This window comes from Crotalus tigris, unplaced genomic scaffold (genome assembly GCF_016545835.1).
Source record: "Crotalus tigris isolate CLP2741 ecotype Arizona unplaced genomic scaffold, ASM1654583v1 scf7180000024310.2302065, whole genome shotgun sequence".
NCBI classification, from domain to species: Eukaryota; Metazoa; Chordata; class Lepidosauria; order Squamata; family Viperidae; genus Crotalus; species Crotalus tigris.
The window spans coordinates 168,817-189,221 of record NW_024100482.1 but is presented as its reverse complement, the minus strand read 5'-3'; the positions used below and the strand labels follow the sequence as shown (position 1 = coordinate 189,221).

The 20,405-nt window shown below is 40.4% G+C and overlaps 1 protein-coding gene across 1 annotated transcript in view; it reads right to left on the bottom strand.

Annotated features, from left to right (window-relative positions):
* Positions 1-18,303, bottom strand: part of DERA (deoxyribose-phosphate aldolase) — a 53,385-nt gene extending 35,082 nt beyond the window's left edge. Inside the window, exons 1-5 of the mRNA XM_039324930.1 lie at positions 18,148-18,303; positions 14,819-14,916; positions 11,622-11,769; positions 10,178-10,273; positions 8,175-8,309 (exon numbers count right to left, since the gene is read on the bottom strand). Of these exons, the coding sequence (XP_039180864.1) occupies positions 8,175-8,309; positions 10,178-10,273; positions 11,622-11,769; positions 14,819-14,916; positions 18,148-18,178 (508 nt within the window). The 5' untranslated portion in view covers positions 18,179-18,303. The remainder of the gene's footprint in view (positions 1-8,174; positions 8,310-10,177; positions 10,274-11,621; positions 11,770-14,818; positions 14,917-18,147) is intronic.
* Positions 18,304-20,405: the final 2,102 nt, after the last annotated feature.

The following is a 20,405-nucleotide window of genomic DNA, read 5'->3' as shown; positions in this document are numbered from 1 at the left end:
TTATCCCAGAAGACTAACAGGTATATAAGAGACTGAATAGCTCTTCCATTTTCAAGGGCAGTCTATCTTTGAATATGCTGGGAGGGCTTTGATTGAACTTTGGTAACAGGGATCATAGGACTTCCCTGATCTTCAAGTATTTTTGGATCCAAGACCAGATTCCAAGACTTACACAGCTTTTATCCTTTCCTATTGCTTATGACATACTTTTAGAGAAAAAAAAAACTCACAAGAATTTTAGTAGGTTCCCCCCCCCCCAAAGTATGAATAAAACTCAGGTAGCAAAAAGCTGTGCATAAAAAAAAAAAGACTTTTGTAACTCCAATGCAAGGATTCCATTCCTAAATGAAAAAAAAGGGGGGGGGATATAGTGCTCACAATACCTTGCTTTTATATTCCAATCCATTAAGAGAACACTTAAAATAATTGTTAAAGCCCAGGCTTAGACAAATTATAGTTCAAGTGTTATGCAGATACACTACAATAGGTAACAGCAGATTTAACTTAGAGATGAGCATAATTGGACATACTGTACGTTAGAGTACTTAACATTTTCAGTGATTTTAGAGTTGCATTCAATGCTGAAAGAGTGTTGAGTGAGCCCAACGGCTTTCCATCAAACATAACCCTCAACTTTGCCACAAGCTCTTTACAGAGCTTTTTAAAAAAAAAAATGGAAAGGAGATTGTGCCTGAAGGAGAGAGAGGAACATCCAAGGCCATTCCTTTCAAAATGCACCTGATCGCTTCTCTAATTCACAATCCATCACAAATCAACTTTTTAGTGGACTATCTCAACTACAAATACGTAGACACGGTTAACTTGGAAGCAAAGAAAATACAACAGATGTGTCCAGAATCTTTGTTCTTTACATTAAAGAAAGTCCTTGACTTACATTTAGTGACCATTCCAAGTTACAGCACTGAAAAAGTGACTTATGACCGTTTTTCACACTTATGACCATTGCAGCATCCGCAGGGTCATGAGCTCAAAATTCAGATGTTTGGCAACTGGCTCATATTTATGACGGTTGTGGTGTCCCGGGGTCATGTGATCCCTTTTTGTGATCTTTCGGTAAGCCAAGTCAAGGGGGAATCCAGATTCACTTAACTGTGTTGCTATCTTAACAAGTGCAATGATACACTTAACAACTGTAGCAAGAAAGGTTGTCACGTGGGGCAAAACTCACTTAACAATTGTGTAGATTAGCAACAGAAATTTTGAGCTCAGCTGTGGTCACAGGTTGAGGACTACCCATATAGTATCCTTCAAATGCCACCTCAAACTCGCCATTTCTGTGAAAACCATTAAATGCAATGTCAGTTGTCCTCTAAATTTAAGTACACCAAGTAAAGAATGACATTGTCTTCAGTTTTCTATTTATTTATTTTTAGTTATTACATTTATATGCCACCCATCTCACTGTTGAGTGATTCTGAGCAGCTTATTGCCTTTATGTCCCCTCTCTTCCCTGGCATCATTTGTCCTATTTTAAATTTTCAATTGTAATTTCCCTCAACTTCTTGTTCTTTGCAAGCTACCAGGTCCATTACTGACATTCTATCATGGATGGGCAACTAGCAGCCACAAGCGGTATGGGGGTCTGAGATCTCGTTTTTGCAGTCCTGGGAAGATCTCCAACCATGTGACAGCAATTTCCAGCTGCTTTTAGGTGAGAAACACATAAAAGTTGTAATGTAAGCCCTCAAATAAGTATAGTTAAAAAACAAAGAAAAATTTCATCTTCTCCAAATTGTGTTGGTATAACTCTTAACCCCTCTGGAATTTTCAGTCCTGTCTAAGTGGCCACCAAAGATTTGCCACCCTTGATCTGTATGGACAGCTCTGACTGCTACCTCTCAACTGGGAAAAATAATCAGAAATGGGCAACACACAGGACTGAATTAAGCTCTATTGCAGGGGTGTCAAATTGCCGGCCCGTGGGCCGGACGCGTCATCCCAAAACCGCGCCCACCCCATTGCTGGCAATGGAGAAAAAGCTCCGATACATCACGCGACATCATGCTCTATTGTCTATTGCCTATTCACAAGATGGCTGCCATGAGAAACCAGCTAGTCTGTTCACAAAATTGCTGCTTATCATGGCCAGTCACAAGGCATCCATTTACTAGAACAAAAATGGTGACATATTTCTGACTATCCTTTCAGATACAGTTCCTGGGACTGCAGCCCCAAACATAAGACTTTCTTGGCCAATTGGATACCTGTCCAAATACGACAGCGGGGTGTAGCTATCTAGCATTCCTATTGGGCCCATATGGGAGAGGCACAGGAAACGGGGAGAGTCAGATTCAAGTCACTCTCAAGTTACCATATCACAAAAAAGATGTCGAGAGTTTGGAAAAAATTCAGGGAAGAGCAACTAAGATGATCAAAGGCCTGGAGACTAAAACATATCAAGAACAGCTGTGGGAATTGGGTTTGGCTAGTCTAAAGAAAAGAAGAAATAGGGGAGACATGATAGCAGTGTTCCAGTATCTGAAGGGCTGCCACAAGGCAGAGGGGGCCAGGTTGTTCACCAAAGCACCAGAGGGAAGGACAAGAAACAATGGTTGGAAACTGATCAAAGAGAGAAGCAACCTGGAATTAAGGAGAAACTTCTTGACAGTTAGGACAATCAACCCGAGGAACAGCTTACCCTCAGAAATCGTGGGCGCTCCATCACTGGAGATTTTAAAGAAGTGACTAGACATTCACCTGTCTGAGATGGTACAGGTTCTCCTGCTTGAGCAGGGGGCTGGACTAGAAGATCTCCAAGGTCCCTTCCAGCTCTATTCTATTCTATTCAGCTAAGGAAACTCGCTGTTGTCTTTAGACTGGTCTCTGTCTTTCAACCCAACTGCTCAAAATTCTGTTATGGGGATAAAACTAGATAGGAAAGTGTTATGGATACCAGTGTAAAGATTTCCTGAATTTTTAGAGTAGTGCTTTTCAATTTTGGTAACTTTAAAGTACGTGGACTTCAACTCCAAGGGATTCTGGGTTTTGAAGTCCACATATTTTAAAGCTGGGAAGATTGGAAAATGCTGTCTTAGAGGAATAGCAGCAGATAAATTTAACATAGTACCGTGCTGTGGAGTGCATATGCTGGTTTTTCATATATGTATTTTTTACTGAAGTTTAAAAATACAAAGATAAAAAACAAATACAATAAAATATTCTTCAGTGGTATAACCCACCTCTTTTGTAAGTCCGAAATAAAAAAGTTATTATCCAAATCCACACATTCAAAGTCACTCTTCCAAATTATTACTTGTGTGTCTGTTTTAGCTATTAAGACATCCATCAATTTCATTTGTAAATCCTTTATAACAGTGTTTCTCAACCTGGTCCACTTTAAGAATTCCCAGCCAGCAAATTTTGGGAATTGTAGTCCATGTGTTTTTAAGGAGCCCAACACTGCTTTATAATATCTTTGTCACTATCATTCTGGAATCCTGTCAATTTCAAACACATACCCAAAGAAGAAAAAATACAAAAAAGTGCACAGAGAAAAAAATAAGGGAAGAAAGAAAAATATATATAAAAGAAAAGAAAAAAAATATATAGAAATGACTTCATTAAGACAAGTACAAACCATTTCAATAACTTATCACCTTAATATTTCAACCTAAAATCTTTTTGTTTCATATTTTATTTTTATCTATTAGCAAATAATTTATCCTCATCATTCAATTTTAATCCCCAAAAGTCCATTAAGAGCTATCAGAAATAATATATCTTAAACAAGTAAATCAATTCCATATTTCTTTCATTTATTTTACACACTAATTTATCATTTTCTCTAAAAATACAAAAAAAATATCTTCTCTTCTCATGTCTTATCTCATATTGATAAACAAATCTTTAAAGTCTCATCATTTAAGGTTAATCAGAAAAAATTCTATTAAGAGCTACCAGAAACAACACCATATTGAAATTTAATCCCATCAAATCATGTCCCACAAATTAATTTCTTATCATCTTTTCTTCATACTTCTTAGAAACTTTTTCACAAGTTTAACACTTTCCTGCCATTTTAATACCACAGCTTATCACTACAAAAAAAAATCTTCTCTTATCATATCTTATCTATAGACAAATCTTTAAAGCCTCATCATTTAATCCTGGTCAAGAAAAACTCATTAAAAGCTCCTTAGGAAAAAAAAACCCCATCAAATACATTTTAACCTTGATCGAAGAAAGCAACTTTATATATCTTATTTTTACTTTTAAAAATCTTGATGGTTATTTCTTTTAAGTAGGTTCCAGAAATGATTTTTTTTAATTCCCTTTTAATTTTTTCTCAGAAACTCCCTCAGAGATGTAAAACATTTTTTGTAAGTCCAAAATAAAACAGTTACCTTAGTCATTCTTCTGAATTGAAATCTTCACAATCAAAGTCACTCTTCCCATTTATTACTTGTGTGTCTGTTTTAGCTATTAAAAAATTAATTGATTTCATTTGTGAATCCTGTATAACATCTTTGTCAGTATCATTCTTGTATCCTGTCAATTTTAAATCCATGTCCAAAACAGCCTGATTCTCACTTGTATCTTCTCCTCTTTCTTCTTTTGAACCCATTTTTATAATAAGAAACAATCTTAAAAAGAAACTTCTGAATACTGCCAAATATCCTTGTATTTTTCCAGAGTTAAAATACTTTTCTCCATTCTGTATCAGCAGATCTTCTCCTTTAATTATAATCTTTAGATTTTTTTGCGGTTGCTTCTAGTAACCAACCTTCAAAATCTCCTCTTACACTGTTTTTCTCTAATCCACAACATTTTCCCAGGGAAAGATTTCTTACACATAAACTCAAAATCTTCATATACTTTTAATAAGATTTTAAACAAACTACAGAAAGTATTCTTGTTTTTTCAAAGTGTCGCGTCCAGCCTTTTAAAAAAGTTTCCCATTCTAATCGCCCTTTTGCTGCTTATTTCCAAATAAAAAAGGTTTTCTTTAACTTTTAAACTTACGTAAATTCTATTTTAATGTGAGTTGGAGGACAGTCACCCAGGGTAATAAAATGCCTCATTCTGACGGTTCACAATATCCAAAAAGCAATTTACAAGCCATTTCCAGTGAAAATTATCAAGAAAAAAAGAGGGCAAATCCAGTATCTCTTTTAGGGCTCCGAATCACAGCTAGGACAAAATTCATTCACCAGAAAAAGCAAACAGTTACGTTGAGAAATCATTTGTCCTTTGTCTCTCTCAAATCACACTCAGTTGGAGCAATTCCATCAAGCAATCTGAACTACGTTAGTCCTCAACTTAGTGACCGTTTGAAGTTACAATGGCACTAAAAAAAGTAACTTAGTAACCATTTTCAATCCTTATGACCGTTGCAGCATCCCCATGGTCAACTGATCAAAATTCAGATGCTTGGCAACTGACTCATATTTATGATGTTGCAGTGTCCCAGGGTCATGTGATCACCTTTTGTGATCTTCTGACAAGCAAAGTTAATAGGGAACCCAGATTTGGTTAACAACCCTGATACTAACTTAACAACTGCAGTGATTCTCTTAACAACTATGGTGAGAGAAAAGTTGTAAAATGGGGCAAAATTCATTTAACAAATCTCTCGCTTAATAAGAAAAACTTTGGCTCAGCCCTCTTTCCTTGCTTGCCTTCTTCTAAATATTGCCTTGAAAGCAAGAACTGTGATTTGCAACCTACTCTGAAAGACTTTTTGGCCACAAATATAATAAAATATAATAAAAAAGCTGTTATGAAAGAGGTGGAGGTTATCATCACTATATCATTCAGCCAAAACAACGGGGAGGAAAAAGTTGTGTTTTAATGCATGTATGTTAATTGCATCCTTTTTTCCCCCTCTACCCAGAATCCAATTGTTGGGAGCTCTGTCAGCACTTAAAGGCAAACCATTCAAGGTACATTAAGGAAAACCCAATTACAGAGAAAAGATATCTCCTGTGGCATTAAAATCTACTAATTAATAGCATTCTAGGGAGACAACTAGCCATAGCAATCTAAACAGTAACACATGTGCCTTGAAATTCTGTGAAAACCAATTAGAAAATACAGATTTTGTTGTCAAGAATCCAGCACACATTTTTTTTAAAACATGACATACCACCTAAACCAAAAAAAAAAAACCTCTTTGAAATTCTTTTTAACAATTGTGTTACAAAGAATTAGAACACTAGCACCCCACCAGTTTTCTTTTCCCACACACACACACCGGCTCTTAATTTAGAGAACAGTGTGGATGGATTGAATTTTCACAATATAGTTTTGCAGAAAATGTCGATTTTATTTTTTACACACACACACACACACACACACCAGAGGTATTTGCAAAATTTGTGGCAGCCGTAAACACATTTAGGTTTTTTTAAAAAGGCAACCACCTGCAAGCGTGCAAAAAAAGAGGTTCAAAATTTCTGAAGAATCACTTGGAAATTTTGAACACGCTGAACACAGTTGCAAACTCTTGGCCAACTATAACTACAGCAAAATGTTTGTGCCCAAAATGTAGCCAGTAGCTAAGAAAATAAGACTATTCTCAAAGCAGGCAAATGAAAGGTAAATAAATCTCCACTACCAACTTGCTGAACATCTATGTTAGTCCACCTTTCTGCATATATTATAGGCAATGGCATGTAGAGGTGTTCACACTTAGCAACCATTCAAAATTACAATGGCATTGAACAGTGACTTCTGACTGCTCCTCACACTTATGGCCATTGGAAGCATCCCCACGGTCATGTGATCACGATTCAGGCACTGGACAACTGGCCCAAAATTATGACAATCACAGGGTCCTGCGGTTCCATGATCCCCATTTGCAAGTTTCACAGCCAGCTGCCAGCAAGCAAAGCCAATGGGGTAGCTGGCCGGAAGCCGAGATCAAATAATCTTGCACTTAACTATGAGTGATTTGTTTCATAACCACAATTGGAACGATCATCGTAAACTTGTGTGGTGATTTTTTTCCCCTTTATGACAGTCTCATTTAGAGATGGAGTTCCCAGTCCTAATTATGGTCGTTAACCGAGGACTAGCTGCAGGGAATTTCTGATCATGTCTGGCAACCAGCAACTGAGCAAATGGTTTCAAATGAGCTGAGAATTAAAAACTTAAATATTTTTTTTTCACCTTAGAGACTTAGGACCCACCCAAATGGAGCAAGCAGTTAAAAGTGAAGGGTGGGAAGTTTATACTTTCAGTCTGGCAAGATTCTGTTCAAGTAGCCTTACAGTAAAGTAGATTTGGCTCATCTAGCTAAATTTCCTGACTGATTTATCCAGCAGGGCTGACATGGGAGTGGGAGGTGGAGGGAATCTACCCTAGAACTTTGATTTTTAATAATAATAATAATAATAATAATAATAATAATACCACTTGAACACCATTGGCACTGACAAATTTGCCATTAGTCAATTGCAAAAGATGGCCTTACTAGGAACTGCTTCCATCCTGCGACGATATCTGTAATATCAAACATTCACATCTGCCTATCCCAGGTCCTGGGTAAGGACTCGCTAGGTAGACAAAATGCGAAATCCAGTCTGAACATCTGGCTGACTGTGCGATGATCCATAATAATAATAATAACAACAACAACAACAACAATAAAAAGTTGGAAGGGACCTTGGAGGTCATCTAGTCCACTCCCTGCTCAGGCAGGAAACCCTATACCATTTTGGCCAAATGGCTGTCCAGTTTCTTCTTAAAAACTTCCAGTGTTGGAGCACTCACCGCTTCTGGAGGCAGGTTGTTCCACTGGTTAATTGTTCTAACTGTCAGGAAGTTTCTCCTTAGTTCTAGGTTGCTTCTCTCTTTGGTTAGTTTCCACCCGTTGCTTCTTGTCCTGCCTTCAGGCGCTTTGGAGAATAGCTTGACTCTTTTTTGTGGCAGCCCCTGAGATATTGGAATACTGCTATCATGTCCCCCCTCGTCCTTCTCTTCGTTAAACTAGACATTTCCAATTCCAGCAACCGTTCCTTATATGTTTTAGCCTCCAATCCCCTAATCATCTTTGTTGCTCTTCTCTGTATTCTTTCTAGAGTCTCAGCATCTTTTTTACATCGTGGTGACCAAAACTGGATGCAGTATTCCAAGTGTGGTCTTACCAAGGCATTATAAAGTGATATTAATTCTTCACGTGATCTTGATTTTAAGACTATGCAAATGCTCACCTTCCCATTGGCCCGTCAGTACTAAGGTTCGATTAATTACAACATCAATCTCTTTGGCCCCTTCTTCCACAGCTAGCTGGATCTCCGCTAAACGAATTTTCAGAGCTGTCTGTCCTGCCGGGAATCCAGTTGCCACTAAGAACAGAAAAACAAAATCCATTAAAAACATGAGGGATATTAAAATAGTGTGGCAATATACTGTAACAGGACCTAGATATAGGACTTCTATTAGACCTCGCAGCAACTTTTGATTCCATCAGTCATGGTCACAATCAGATGTCACCCCTCCTTGAGCAAATTGTAAGTGGTATGGAAGTTTTGAACTAGTGTTTGGAGTCTCTGGGAGGATCCAAATGGAGCAAACCAAGGCCAAGTTAAATTTGTCGGAGACTGATTTACTGATGAGTAAGCATCTAATAACATTGGCTCCAGACCATACTGCTGTTTCATGCAGTTGCTAGTGCAGGTAGGCTTGCTGAGAGTTCCCACCCACCCCTGTGAGATGGGGGCAAAATGACAAGCCATAGATATGAGAGAGAGAGAGACAGACAGACAGACACAATCAGACAGAGAGAGACAAAGAGAGAGAGAGAGACAGAGAGTGAGTGAGACAGAGAGAGAGAGACAAAGAGAGAGAGACAGAGAGACAGAGAAAGTCAGACAAAGGAGACAGAGAGAGAGACAGACAGACAGAGACACAGAGAAAGACAGAGAAAGTCAGACATACAAAGAGAGAGAGACAGAGAGAGACAGAGACAGAGAGACAGCGACAGAGAAAGACAAAGAAAGTCAGATAGACAAAGAGAAAGACAGAGAGAGAGAGAGAGAGAGAGAGACAGAGACAGAGACACAGAGAGAGACAGACACACAGAAAGACAGAGACAGATACACACACACACACACACAGAGAGAGAGAGAGAGAGAGAGAGAGAGAGACAGACAGACAGAGAGACAGACAGATTCACTTTCCCTGTGATTTTTCCTTTGAGAATTTGGGGATAAGAAAAGAAGCTAAATACAGGTGGTCCTTACTTAACAGCGGCGCTTTTTAGTGACTATTTGAAGTTATGACAGCACTGAAAAGCTAACTTTACAATTGATCTTCATGTGGCTCTTGCCCACTAACCTTACAACTTACAACCACTGCAGTGTCCCATAATCATTTCACCACCATTTGTGTGTTTCACAGTCGGCTTCCAACAAAGTCAAAGGAGAAGCCGGCAGTAAAATCACAAGTAGTAAGGTCTTGCTTAATGACCACAGGTGATTTGTTTAACAACTGCTGCAGAAGTGAGGTTTTATGCCTGTCACAGTCATGTGACGTCTCATTTTACAACCTTATTGCTTTGCTACTGAGTTGCTCATCCCAATTGTGGCTGTTAAGTGAGGAATGCCTGCATGTGCTTTCTTTAGCGTTCTTTTCCTTATTAAATTAATCGCTCCTGCGACCCATGGTGGACTTTCTGAATCACCTTTGGATCTAAACAGAAGCAGCACTGAAGTAGCAACACTGCACAAATACATCTCATTTCATTTCATGGCCTTGATTTTGATCATAGACTTTTAGGGCTCAACGTTTCTTTTCAATTCAGAGCTGCATCAAGGTTAGCTTCTAGTAACATATGGCATCCCATATGGCACATATGGGACTGTTCATCAGTTGAGAACAAGACAGAATCTTTGATTTTTCCCCCTCTTTTTATGACCCTGTGATTCTCTGATTTGGGGTGGAATCCGAGCAACTAAATGGAGCTGAGCATTTGCTGGCTGGATGCCCTCCTTGACGCCTATGCGGAGTTCCCAGCAGATATTTTCTCTTTATGCTCTGATAGAGATACATCTGTTGCTGCCTAGGATTGAACTCTCTACCTTCTGAGTGGGAGGTGAGCGTCTTCACCTCTAGGCCACTATGCCACTCCAGCCAGAATCTTTAAGGAACCAAATGAATAAAATCAGCATACGATTCTGAATCTCCCCTTCTGAAATTCAGGCGGAGAGCTTACCTGAAGCCACGGGGATGTGGCAGCCAACAGATTTGAGAGCCTTAACTGCATCGGTTACTCTAGCCGGATAGACACAAACTGCTGCTGTGGTAATGCCTGGAAAGGAACCATCATCAAAGCTCTGTTATCTTCAATAAAGGAGAATATTTGCAGCTCAGAACTGAAACGAAGGATCCTTAGTGCTCTGTGAATTTGGAGGCTTTCTTGCAGACATTTCATTACTCAAGTTGGTAACTTCAACAGAACTCAAGCACTGCTTGAGCACTGTTGATGTTACCTAGTTTGGGTATAATGAAACATCTGCAAGAAAGCCACCAAGCTCAGCGAGCGCTAAGGATCCCTCCGTTATCTTCATGTGGCTCTTGTCCACTAACCTAAGTCCCTCCAATGGAGCCTTCCCTAATTTTGCACTCTGCATAGATGGACTTCAACTCCCCAAATCCCCAGCCATGTAGGGATTATGAGAGTCCATGATCGGCCCATCTAGCTTGGGACGGAGTCCCTAGCATTTAATTTGCCTTCAAAGTCCTCTCCCATATGTTTGCAGAGGCAGCAAGTTGAACATTATTTTGAAAGACTTTTGAAGGGATGGGATGGGGGGGGAGGGAAACCAGCCATTCTGGGATGCATCTGGCCATGTGAGACCTCGGCAAGTTAGTGGGTGGCTGGTTGAAGAGGGACGGTTGCCATCTACAGGGCATGGCGCGCGTGCCCACAGAGAGGGCTCTGAGTGCCGCCTCTGGCATGCGTGCCATAGGTTCACCACCACTGGTATATGTTCTCTTGCTTGAGCAGGGGGCTGGACTAGAAGATCTCCAAGGTCCCTTCCAGATTCTATTCTATTCTATTCTATTCTATTCTATTCTATTCTATTCTATTCTATTCTATTCTATTCTTCTTGGCAATATCCTTAATATTTGAGATTTATCAGGACCTCAAGCGCTGTGAATTTTCCATGCTTGGGGAATGGTTTGAAGAGTGATTATGCCACAGAAGTAGGATTGATCCACTCTAAACCTGTGCAAGGCAGTTTTAATGTTCCTTAATGCAATTTGCATTACTGTGAAGAGACACCACCATTTACCTTGATCAAGTGCTTTGCTTATTCTCACAGCCTCCACTTAGCCTCGTCCAGCACTTGAAATTGTTGGGGGAAGCTACAGAAAAAAAGCAAATCAAAGCAATTCTCCTGCCATTTTTGTTTTGTTTTGTTTTTCAAGAGGACTTTTGATCCATTTGGGTCAATTGCTCTGGTGCTGTTGTATTTGCAATATACTTTTCCATATTTTCCCCCCTTTTTTCTTCCATTTTCACATTGCATATCACATTGCTAACACAGCTATTTCTACTCACCTTGTTTCTCTGTGTGATGAAGGACAAGAACATTAAAAATTATCAGTACACTTTACTCAGATAGAGCCAAGGTTTCATAACCACAAAGTACCTTTATCATGCATTTTCAAGGCTTGTAACAAATCCTCTCGGATGGGATGTTTGGCTTTGTAGCACAATCTGCAAACATAGGATGGGGTGTCATCTCCAGAAAGGGTGGTGAGGTCTATGCAGGTGACGGCTCTCAAAAGCCAAGCTGCCTTTATTTTAAAAACACACACACCAAAATTATCAAAATAATGTCCTTACAATTGAGCTACACAGTTGGTGCAGATAGTCCTTGACTTACACCCGTTCATTCAGTGAACATTCAACAAGAACAACGGGAGTGAAAAATGTGACTTATAACCATTGTTCACACTTAAGTGATTCACTTAACAACTGTGGCAAGAAAGGTCGTAAAATGGAGTAAAACTCACTTAACAACTATCTTGCTTAGCAATCTCATTCGAGGACTACCTGTAATTGTGGTTGGATCCTTGATTAGAGCAACCACAGATGACCAGCAGAAGGCAGCTAAGAGTTTTCTATGTGTTTTGCTGCCATCTGGTGGTTGCTAAGTTTTCTCACAGGACAGATAAACAACAGAAAGAACCATGGGGTGCATGGTGGCTTTCCTTGTTTATATCTCCAGAATACCACAACTGTGATTGAACTGATTCAAAGTCTTTCACGGTCAAGAGTAGACACAAACATAGATCACCTCAGTCCTAGACCAATAGCAGCTTCTAATCCAGGGGTGTCAAACTCACCATGTTACGTGACATGTCGTGATGTATCATGACTTTTTCCCCCTTGCTGGAGCTGGGGTGGGCACGATTTTGGCATGACGCATCCGGCCCGTGGGCCAGCAGTTTGACACCCCTGCTCTAGTCTGTCATATTTCTCCTTCTTCTAATCTGCCTGCTTCTGATTTTAAACAAGTCACAAATTAAGTAGCAACTACCGTATATGCCAACGTATAAGGCAACCCGGTGTATAAGACGACCCCCGTCTTTGGCGCCGAGTCGCATGCCTAGAACGTCGTCTTATACACTGGAAACTACCAGTATTTCCAGCGTATAAGACGACTTGGCGTATAAGACGACCCCTGTCTTTGGCGCCGATTTTAACGCTTGCGGACGTCGCCTTATGCGCCGGCATATACGGTATTAGTTTTGCATAAACAATAGTCAAATTAGTTAAGATATGTATCTGCCAACATCATTTGGTACCTTGTATATTTACTGGTACCATACCATTACTGAAAGCAGAAAAAGAGAGATTTCAACTTATTCTCCTACTCCACACCATTATTAAAAGTATGCAACTCTTTTTTCTGTTTTGATTTAAAGCAAGTTTTTTTCAGTGTAGAAAAGGGATCTACTTGAATCCCCATGTTATCTATAAGAAATAGAAAAGAATATACAATTAGCAGCTCGGAAGGGAATTCTAGTCTCGTTTGCAAAGTGTAAAGACAAATACAGTGAAAACAATTCCAAGACTCAGTTTGAACTGAAGAGGCAGTAGGATAAATAGCTTTTTAAAAATCATTTGGAAAGTTGTTTTTATCAGTGGGGTCCTGCCCTGAAAACTTAACTGGGTAAAGCTAATCCTTGATTTATGACCACATTTGGGTCCAGAATTTCTGTTGCTAGGTAAAGCAGTTGTTAAGTGCATCGGCCCCAATTTTACGACCGTTTTGTCACTGTTATTAAATGAATCACTACAGTTAAGTGAATCATGTGGACAGTAAGTGAATTCAGCCTCTCTCATTGACTTTGCCAGTCAAAAGCCAACTGGGAAGATTGTAAAAGGCAACCATATGATGCTGCAAGTGTTGTAAATACACACCTGTTGCCAAGTGTTTGAATTTGGATTATGTGACTTTGGGGACACTGCAATGGTTTTAAGTGTGAGGACCGGTCATTTGCCTCTTTTTTTCAGTGCCATTGTCATTTCAAATGGTCACTGAACGAATGGTTGCTAACTTGAGGACTGCATGTAATTCCTGAAAAATGTGATCTTTATTCAGAGCATTTGGAAGCAAGGCATTTCCAACTTGTCCCGCAAGACATCTATCCAGCTGAAAGTCCAGGATGATTTTCATTTCCGAAAAGCTTATTGTTTATTGATATATTATTGGTACAAGCAAGGTATTCAATAAACAGTAAGCTTTTCAGAAAAGAACATTTTCTTGGATTTTTATTAGGGTACTTCAGCTGGAAGATGACATAAGATAAGATGACCTTTATTGTCATTTTTTTTACTGTGGGCACAACGGCACACATCAATAATGAAATTTAGTTGCCCGCTCTCAAAGTGAAACACATACATGACACATACCTAAACATACTATGTACAACATATGTATAGACCCACATCCCTATATATACATAGCAAATAAATATTAAATGCTGTCCATCTTGAATACATAAGGAAGGAGGAAGCTTGAGAGTTCACAAGGTTAATGCTGTATGGAATGAAACTATGGCTGAATCTGGATGTTCTGCTACAGATCCCACGAAGCCTCCTCCCAGAAGGTAGCAAGGAAAACAGGTCGTGAAGGGGATGTGTAGTGCCCCAGATAATCTTACAGACATTAAACTAACACTAAAATCCCAAGGCATCAGACCATAGCATATAACAATAACTTTCCCAGCCAATCCCCACAACCAGATAACCACGTATCTGTCTGCTATCTTCTTCATACCTGCTGGAATGTCCTTGAAAGGTTTCCATTCTGTGGACTTTTAGCAAGCTTCCATAGAACTGGAAAGGTTTCATTTCTCTAACTAACCCCTTCGAAAACAACACTTCCCCCCCCCCATTCTAATGGCAAGATAAAAACATAAGAGCAGAGGTAGGCAACCTTGGCTCTTTTATGATTTGTGGACTTCAACTCCCAGAATTCCTGAGTCAGCCATGCTGAGGGAAAATGGAGTGGTTTCCAAGCTGAGTCATGCTGTCTCAGGAATTCTGGGAGTTGAAGTCCACGAGTCATAAAAGAGCCAAGGTTGCCTACCCTTGACATAGAGGTACATAGCTGCCAAATTTTCACTCTTGATGTAAACATGTGTATTTTAGCTGGGGTTTTTTGGGCCTTCCAAGTCTGAAACTGAGTTGGATAAACAGATCACCTTTCATTGGCCCACTGTCACTGTTGAGTTTTGATGACAAAAGCATCAAACATCGTGAACAGAAGACTGTGCTAAAATTCACAGGAAAAGATTGTCTCTTTTGGAAACCCAACAGTAGGGACCTTCTCACCTGCCAATTCTTTTTCATGGCCCGTTTCATTTGAATTTGCCCTGCCCGCTTTAGAACAGCTGGATGATTCACCCGAACTCGTGCAAGCCATGTGAGATCTAGAGGAAAAAAACATCCATTTACTTCCATCGCATTTACATTCAAAATCAATTCCTGATCCCTGGATTCTCAATGCCCCTGATCCCAGGAACTTGCTAATGAGGTCAGTCTGTAGTAAGTTCTCCCTTATCCACATGATGGCTGGAGAATTCACTCTGAAGTCCATGGATCTTAAAGTTGCTGAGGCTGAGAAACACTGCTGTAGATGACCCACTGTAATTGAAAATGGAGGGCCTGTGAATATTTATTATTTTTATTCTTATCAATTTACATCCCAATGACCTTAGGCCAGCTCCACCCTCTTTCTCAGTCTCAGGTTGCTATTTGGGGGGGAAATGGCGATACAAGCACCATGCATGCCATACTGAGTTCCTGAAGGAAAGACAGAATAGTAATAAATATTCCACTGGCTCTAAAAAGGAAAACTGGATTGCACATCTGGGAAAGAACAGGTCTGAATCATCTTGAATGTCTGCTGAAAGACAAAGACGTTTCAATTCATTAAACCTGGGAGTGTTAATAATACCATTTTTAATATGTCATCTGTTCCAATCAAATATTCATGGGGCTTCGGGGATCAAAGTAATTAAAGTAGTTAAACTACAGATAATTAGCCAACTTTCTTTAATCCTCCCTCTGGGGGGATGGGGGATGAAAATCTGCTTTGTTTCATCTGAAGATATGTTCCAAAGCTTTGCCTTCAAAACTGTATTCAGTTGTTTCTCTGGAAATTGCAATTTTGCTGGATTCCAGGACACTCAGTATATTTGGCTTATGGTCCAACTGCATATTTGGTCTAAGCCAAAACCAAAATCACGCTAGAACAGTGCATTGCAAGACTTTGGACCTGGACTTCTAAAAGGTTTCAAGAAGGCTAGAAAGCATAAACAAGGCTAGAAAGCCTTTTCTACAAACTCCTAAACAACAACATTGCCAGGATTGCACAGCTTCCCTCTGTAGTTGTGATGCTGGGAAAAGTGTGGCTGTTTTAAAGGGGCTACCTCCATGCTCTTCAAAGCAGCACTTTGTGTAGGAGATGAGCAGATGAATTTAAGGCCAAGTTAAATGGGTCTTTAGTTTGGAGTCATTGCATTCCCATCTAAGTCCAGCCTCCTATGAATTCCATTGACCCTTATCTAGCAAAAAATTGTCTTGGCCATTAATAAATCAAATGTTTAGGTATCGGTAGCAGATAATAAACTTTTAGTGCTTTGAACTCTACTCCTGTACTTGGATACTTTCTGGAGATCAGATCCAAGGCCCTAAGAAGACATTTATTTTCTTAGGCAGTCTAAAACAGCATTTCACTTAGAAATGTTCCCAAGAAACATCTCCCCAAAGTATTAAGCGGGAAATGCCAGATCATAAATTCCTCTACAGGTAATTTGTAATGAAGCCTCCAATCCTAAAATGTTCATTATGGGCTGTTTTTGCCCCAAATGGGAAGTAAATGTGTTTTTGGCAAATATGGTCACGTGCCTGCACGTTGCTACAAACAGCCATAAATGAGGGCTAGTTGCCAAGTGCCCAACCTGAGGTCACATGATCATGGAAGAAGGGCAGCCATCAGGACTTCAGAACCAAATCACCGGTACTGGGGACGGGGTTGTCTGTTGTAACCTCAAATAGACTCCAAAGGACCAGTCATAGGTAGTCCGTACCAGAGCCACAATGAAAGGAAAAATGACTTTTCAATTGCAGGCCCAGATCCTCTGAACTTTCTTGGCTGCCCATGTTTGCTAACAGCTGGGATTATATTTCCTTTCACGCAGCCCTCCAACCATCTTTTGTTAATACTGGTTTTATCAGCTGATATGAGATTTGTCAAGTATGATTTAGCACCCTTTAGCTACGTTAGACTACAGTCACTCCAGTGATCTCAATGTCTCTAAAACCTTGCCATTCAGTGGTTGTGAGTCCCCCTAGGTTTCTGAGCTGTCTGGATTTTTTCTGCTGGGTATAAAAGATGGTTTTCAATGTTGATTCCTTTGTTTTAAAGTATGCACCTCAAGTTTGGGGAGGGGGGGGATGTCCAAATACCAACAATTACCAGGGCCATCATAAATTCATCTTGGATTGAGGCCTTGCCTAGCTGAGGAATTCTGGGAGTTGAAGTCCACAAGTCATAAAAGGGCCACCTTTGAAGACCCCTGCTTTAAAAACATGCCCCTTCCAGCAAATGCTTGGCCCAGAATGAATTGTGAATCCACTGAAGTGTTTGAATTTAAGTTTTTATCTTTCCCTGCATTGTTGTTTGAGTGACTTTATGTTTCTAACACTCCTATAAGTTCCTTTTCCCTGATCCTTATAAATCAGTGTTTTTCAACCTCGGCAACTGCAAGATATATGGATTTCAACTCCCAGAAATCCTCAGCCAGCCATTCCCCAGCTAGCTAGATAACTAGCTGGGGAATTCTGGGAATTGGAGTCCATACATCTTAAAGTTGCCAGGTTTGAAAACCCCCCCCCCACTATAAATCAAGTAAATGAATAAACAAACTTGTCACACTTATACACTTGTTTCTTCTTGCAGCACCTTCAAATTCCTACCACCCAGTGTGTCCATTAACTCATCCCAGGTGGGAGGGCACTGCCAATTTCTTTATATTGACACCAGCCAGAAAAACCAAGGCAGGAACTGGGCAGTGAGAAGGCAATTATTGTGTGCAGTACATGTAAGGAAAGGAACTGCTCTCATCTCAAAGCTGCTTTTTCCTAAAGGCCACTGGATTTTCTTGATTTTTTTTTTTCCCCTTTGAAAACGTTTCGCTTCTCATCCAAGAAATCAAGAAAATCCAGTGGCTTTTTGGGAAAAAAAGCACCTTTGGAACAACTATGATCCGGAATGATTCAGAATCTCCATAGACATAAAGGGACTGCTCTCTTATTTGCCCCAGCAACTGGCAGGCTTTCGTTGCCCAATTCCCTTCCCGGGAAGAGTAAACTGGTTTGGGCTAAACAAGTAGGCCCCGTAGAAGAAATGCCATCAGAAGTAAGTAATTAGGACCGTGCATTTCAGAGGCCCGGGCTCTTCTCCCCGAACCGCTGGTCTACAGCTGGCATCGCGCTCAACCGGCAGAAACCTCTGGCACATCTGGAGCCTGGGAAAACCTCCAAGTTCAAAGCACCCCTTCTTTTTTCCCAGCCCACCCCCGCCTGCTCCGTCCACCACCATTTGTTCAGACGCGCCCTTAGCTTGCACGAAATCCGCCGCTGCCGGCCCGGCTTACCTAGCTCGGTGCCCGGGTTGCTAGCAGCCATGATCGGCGGAGAAGCGAAAGTCGATGCTCTTCCAGGGCAAGGCGCTTTCGGCGCTTCCTGGTTACGCCCTTTCCCTTCTTCCCTCCCCCCGTTTTCCTCCTCCTCCTGCCGTCTCCCCTCCAGGAGGGCCCCCGGGGCAGAGAAACGCGGATCGGATTCGCATCACTTTTGGGCGATCGCTTGCAAACGGCAAACAAAAAGCGGGCCTGCGATTCTGCAGACTGTAAAGGCAAAGCGGATCCCCGCGCCCGGTAGTGAGCAAAGAAAAAGAGAGCCAAAGGGCTTGGTATTATTATTATTGTTGTTGTTGTTGTTGTTGTTATGTGCTCCTGGCTACTTTCCTTCGTGACCAGAAGCAAGCTCGCCTGACCAATAACCAGCCAAGACACAGTGAAGGCCTTTTGTTTCGTTTATTGCAATGAGCCGGGAGAGAAGCTATCAAAGCTTGGTTCTCTCCAAAGTTTTAACCTAAAATATTTCCTTCTTTTATTCATTCCTCTCACCGGCCGTTACATCCCTCTCTTTCCCCATTGGCTGAGGTACTATGAGGTTACACTCTTTCCGTCCGCTTATACACATTTCCTGATAACATATTAAATCATATTCACATATACAGTAATAATAAGAAAAATTAGACATTTAAATGGTTGTTTGAAACTCTGTAAATATTTATGTCCCCATTTTAAACAATAAGTTCTTTTCCTGCTTTTCAATTCAGTGTGCCTTTCCTCTTATCTTATTCAGCTTAGTTTCCTATTCTCCAATTCAACCTGTCTTTCCTGACTAGCCATTTCCTTTGACAGCTATATATATTTTTTATGGCTTCTCTTCTTCCTTTCTCAGACCCAGCTATTTTTGCCTATATGTTTATCTTACTTCCTTTATGTTATCTTTTCCTGACTCTTACCAATTGTACTTATTCTTTTATTCAATTAGTTTCCATTGTATTGTAGGTTTAACTGACTCTGAAGATTTATCATATTGATGCATATTTATCATTATTAGTAGTAGTAGTAGTAATAGTAGTAGTAGTAGTAATAGTAGTAAATGCATGCATGGCCCTGTCCATGGTATGCTTAATATGAACTCTTATTCATATAAACTTGTATTCGCATTTGTTGGGACAGCAAAGATAAAATGATTGATGCGCTCACCGCTGCTTTTTGGTTCATAAATTGCAATGGCCCCTATTAGTACTGTAGTGATTGAGCCTCTCTTGATTTTACGACCAGGAGACTCTTCATTAATGATTTACAGTTATATCATCCAGCTAAATCAACGTTGCAGACTGGACAGTGTTAAAAACAGCCTCTCAGGGTACAATTATCACAGGTCTAAATGCGCCCCTTGTTGATCATGGAGTTTAAGGGCTAAAGGCCTCTCTCCCCCCCTCCCCCAACCAATAAGGTCAACATATTGCACCACTGATAGGGGGAAGAGTCCATCATGTTGCCTTCTCAGAGAAAAGGTAGGAAATGAATGTCGCATTTGGAATCTGGCAAGGAAGCTACAGAGCCATTCAGAATTTATTGGGTTTTTGACAAAGCAACCTCTGGTGTACAAAACTTTTAGGCAGGGCTCAGAGCCCTGTCATTTTCTCCCTGCGGAAGTGTCAAGAAATGTGGATTTTCAGTTGTTTTTAAAGTTGTGTCAATAATAGCATCTGCCCGCTGTTCTTGAGGTCAAAGGTTTTCTTCTCATAGTCAATAGAATTGCTTTGGGAAGCCGTCCTTCCTTTGAAAGTCATAATAAAAAGTCCTGACTTTCACTAGAGATGTCATTGAGTTCCACCCGATGACGAATGTTAACTTCTTGGGATCCACCTACATTTTTTCAAATACTTTCTTGTCTTAAATGTGGTGAAGGTGAACGTGTGAAGAAAGTAACAAGGGGAATTGCCAATTTTGAAAGGCAAAACTGATTATTAGGATGTCTGAAGTTTACGGCATCACCCCTTGTCTTGGCAAAAGAGTTTGAATTGCAAGCAAAGGTTACTAACACTCCATAATCCTCTATCACAGTGGTTCTCAACCTGTGGGTCGGGACCCCATTTGGGGTTGAACGACCATTTCATGGGGGTCGCCAAACAACGCAGTCCGCCATTTCCCCCCCCCCCTTTTCCTTAGCCGTGCTACTCCCTTTTATTCTGTTGGCTTTTGAAAGCCAACAGAATAGACTCTCTTGAATAGAGTCTAATTCTATTGGCTTTCAAAAGCCAATAGGAATT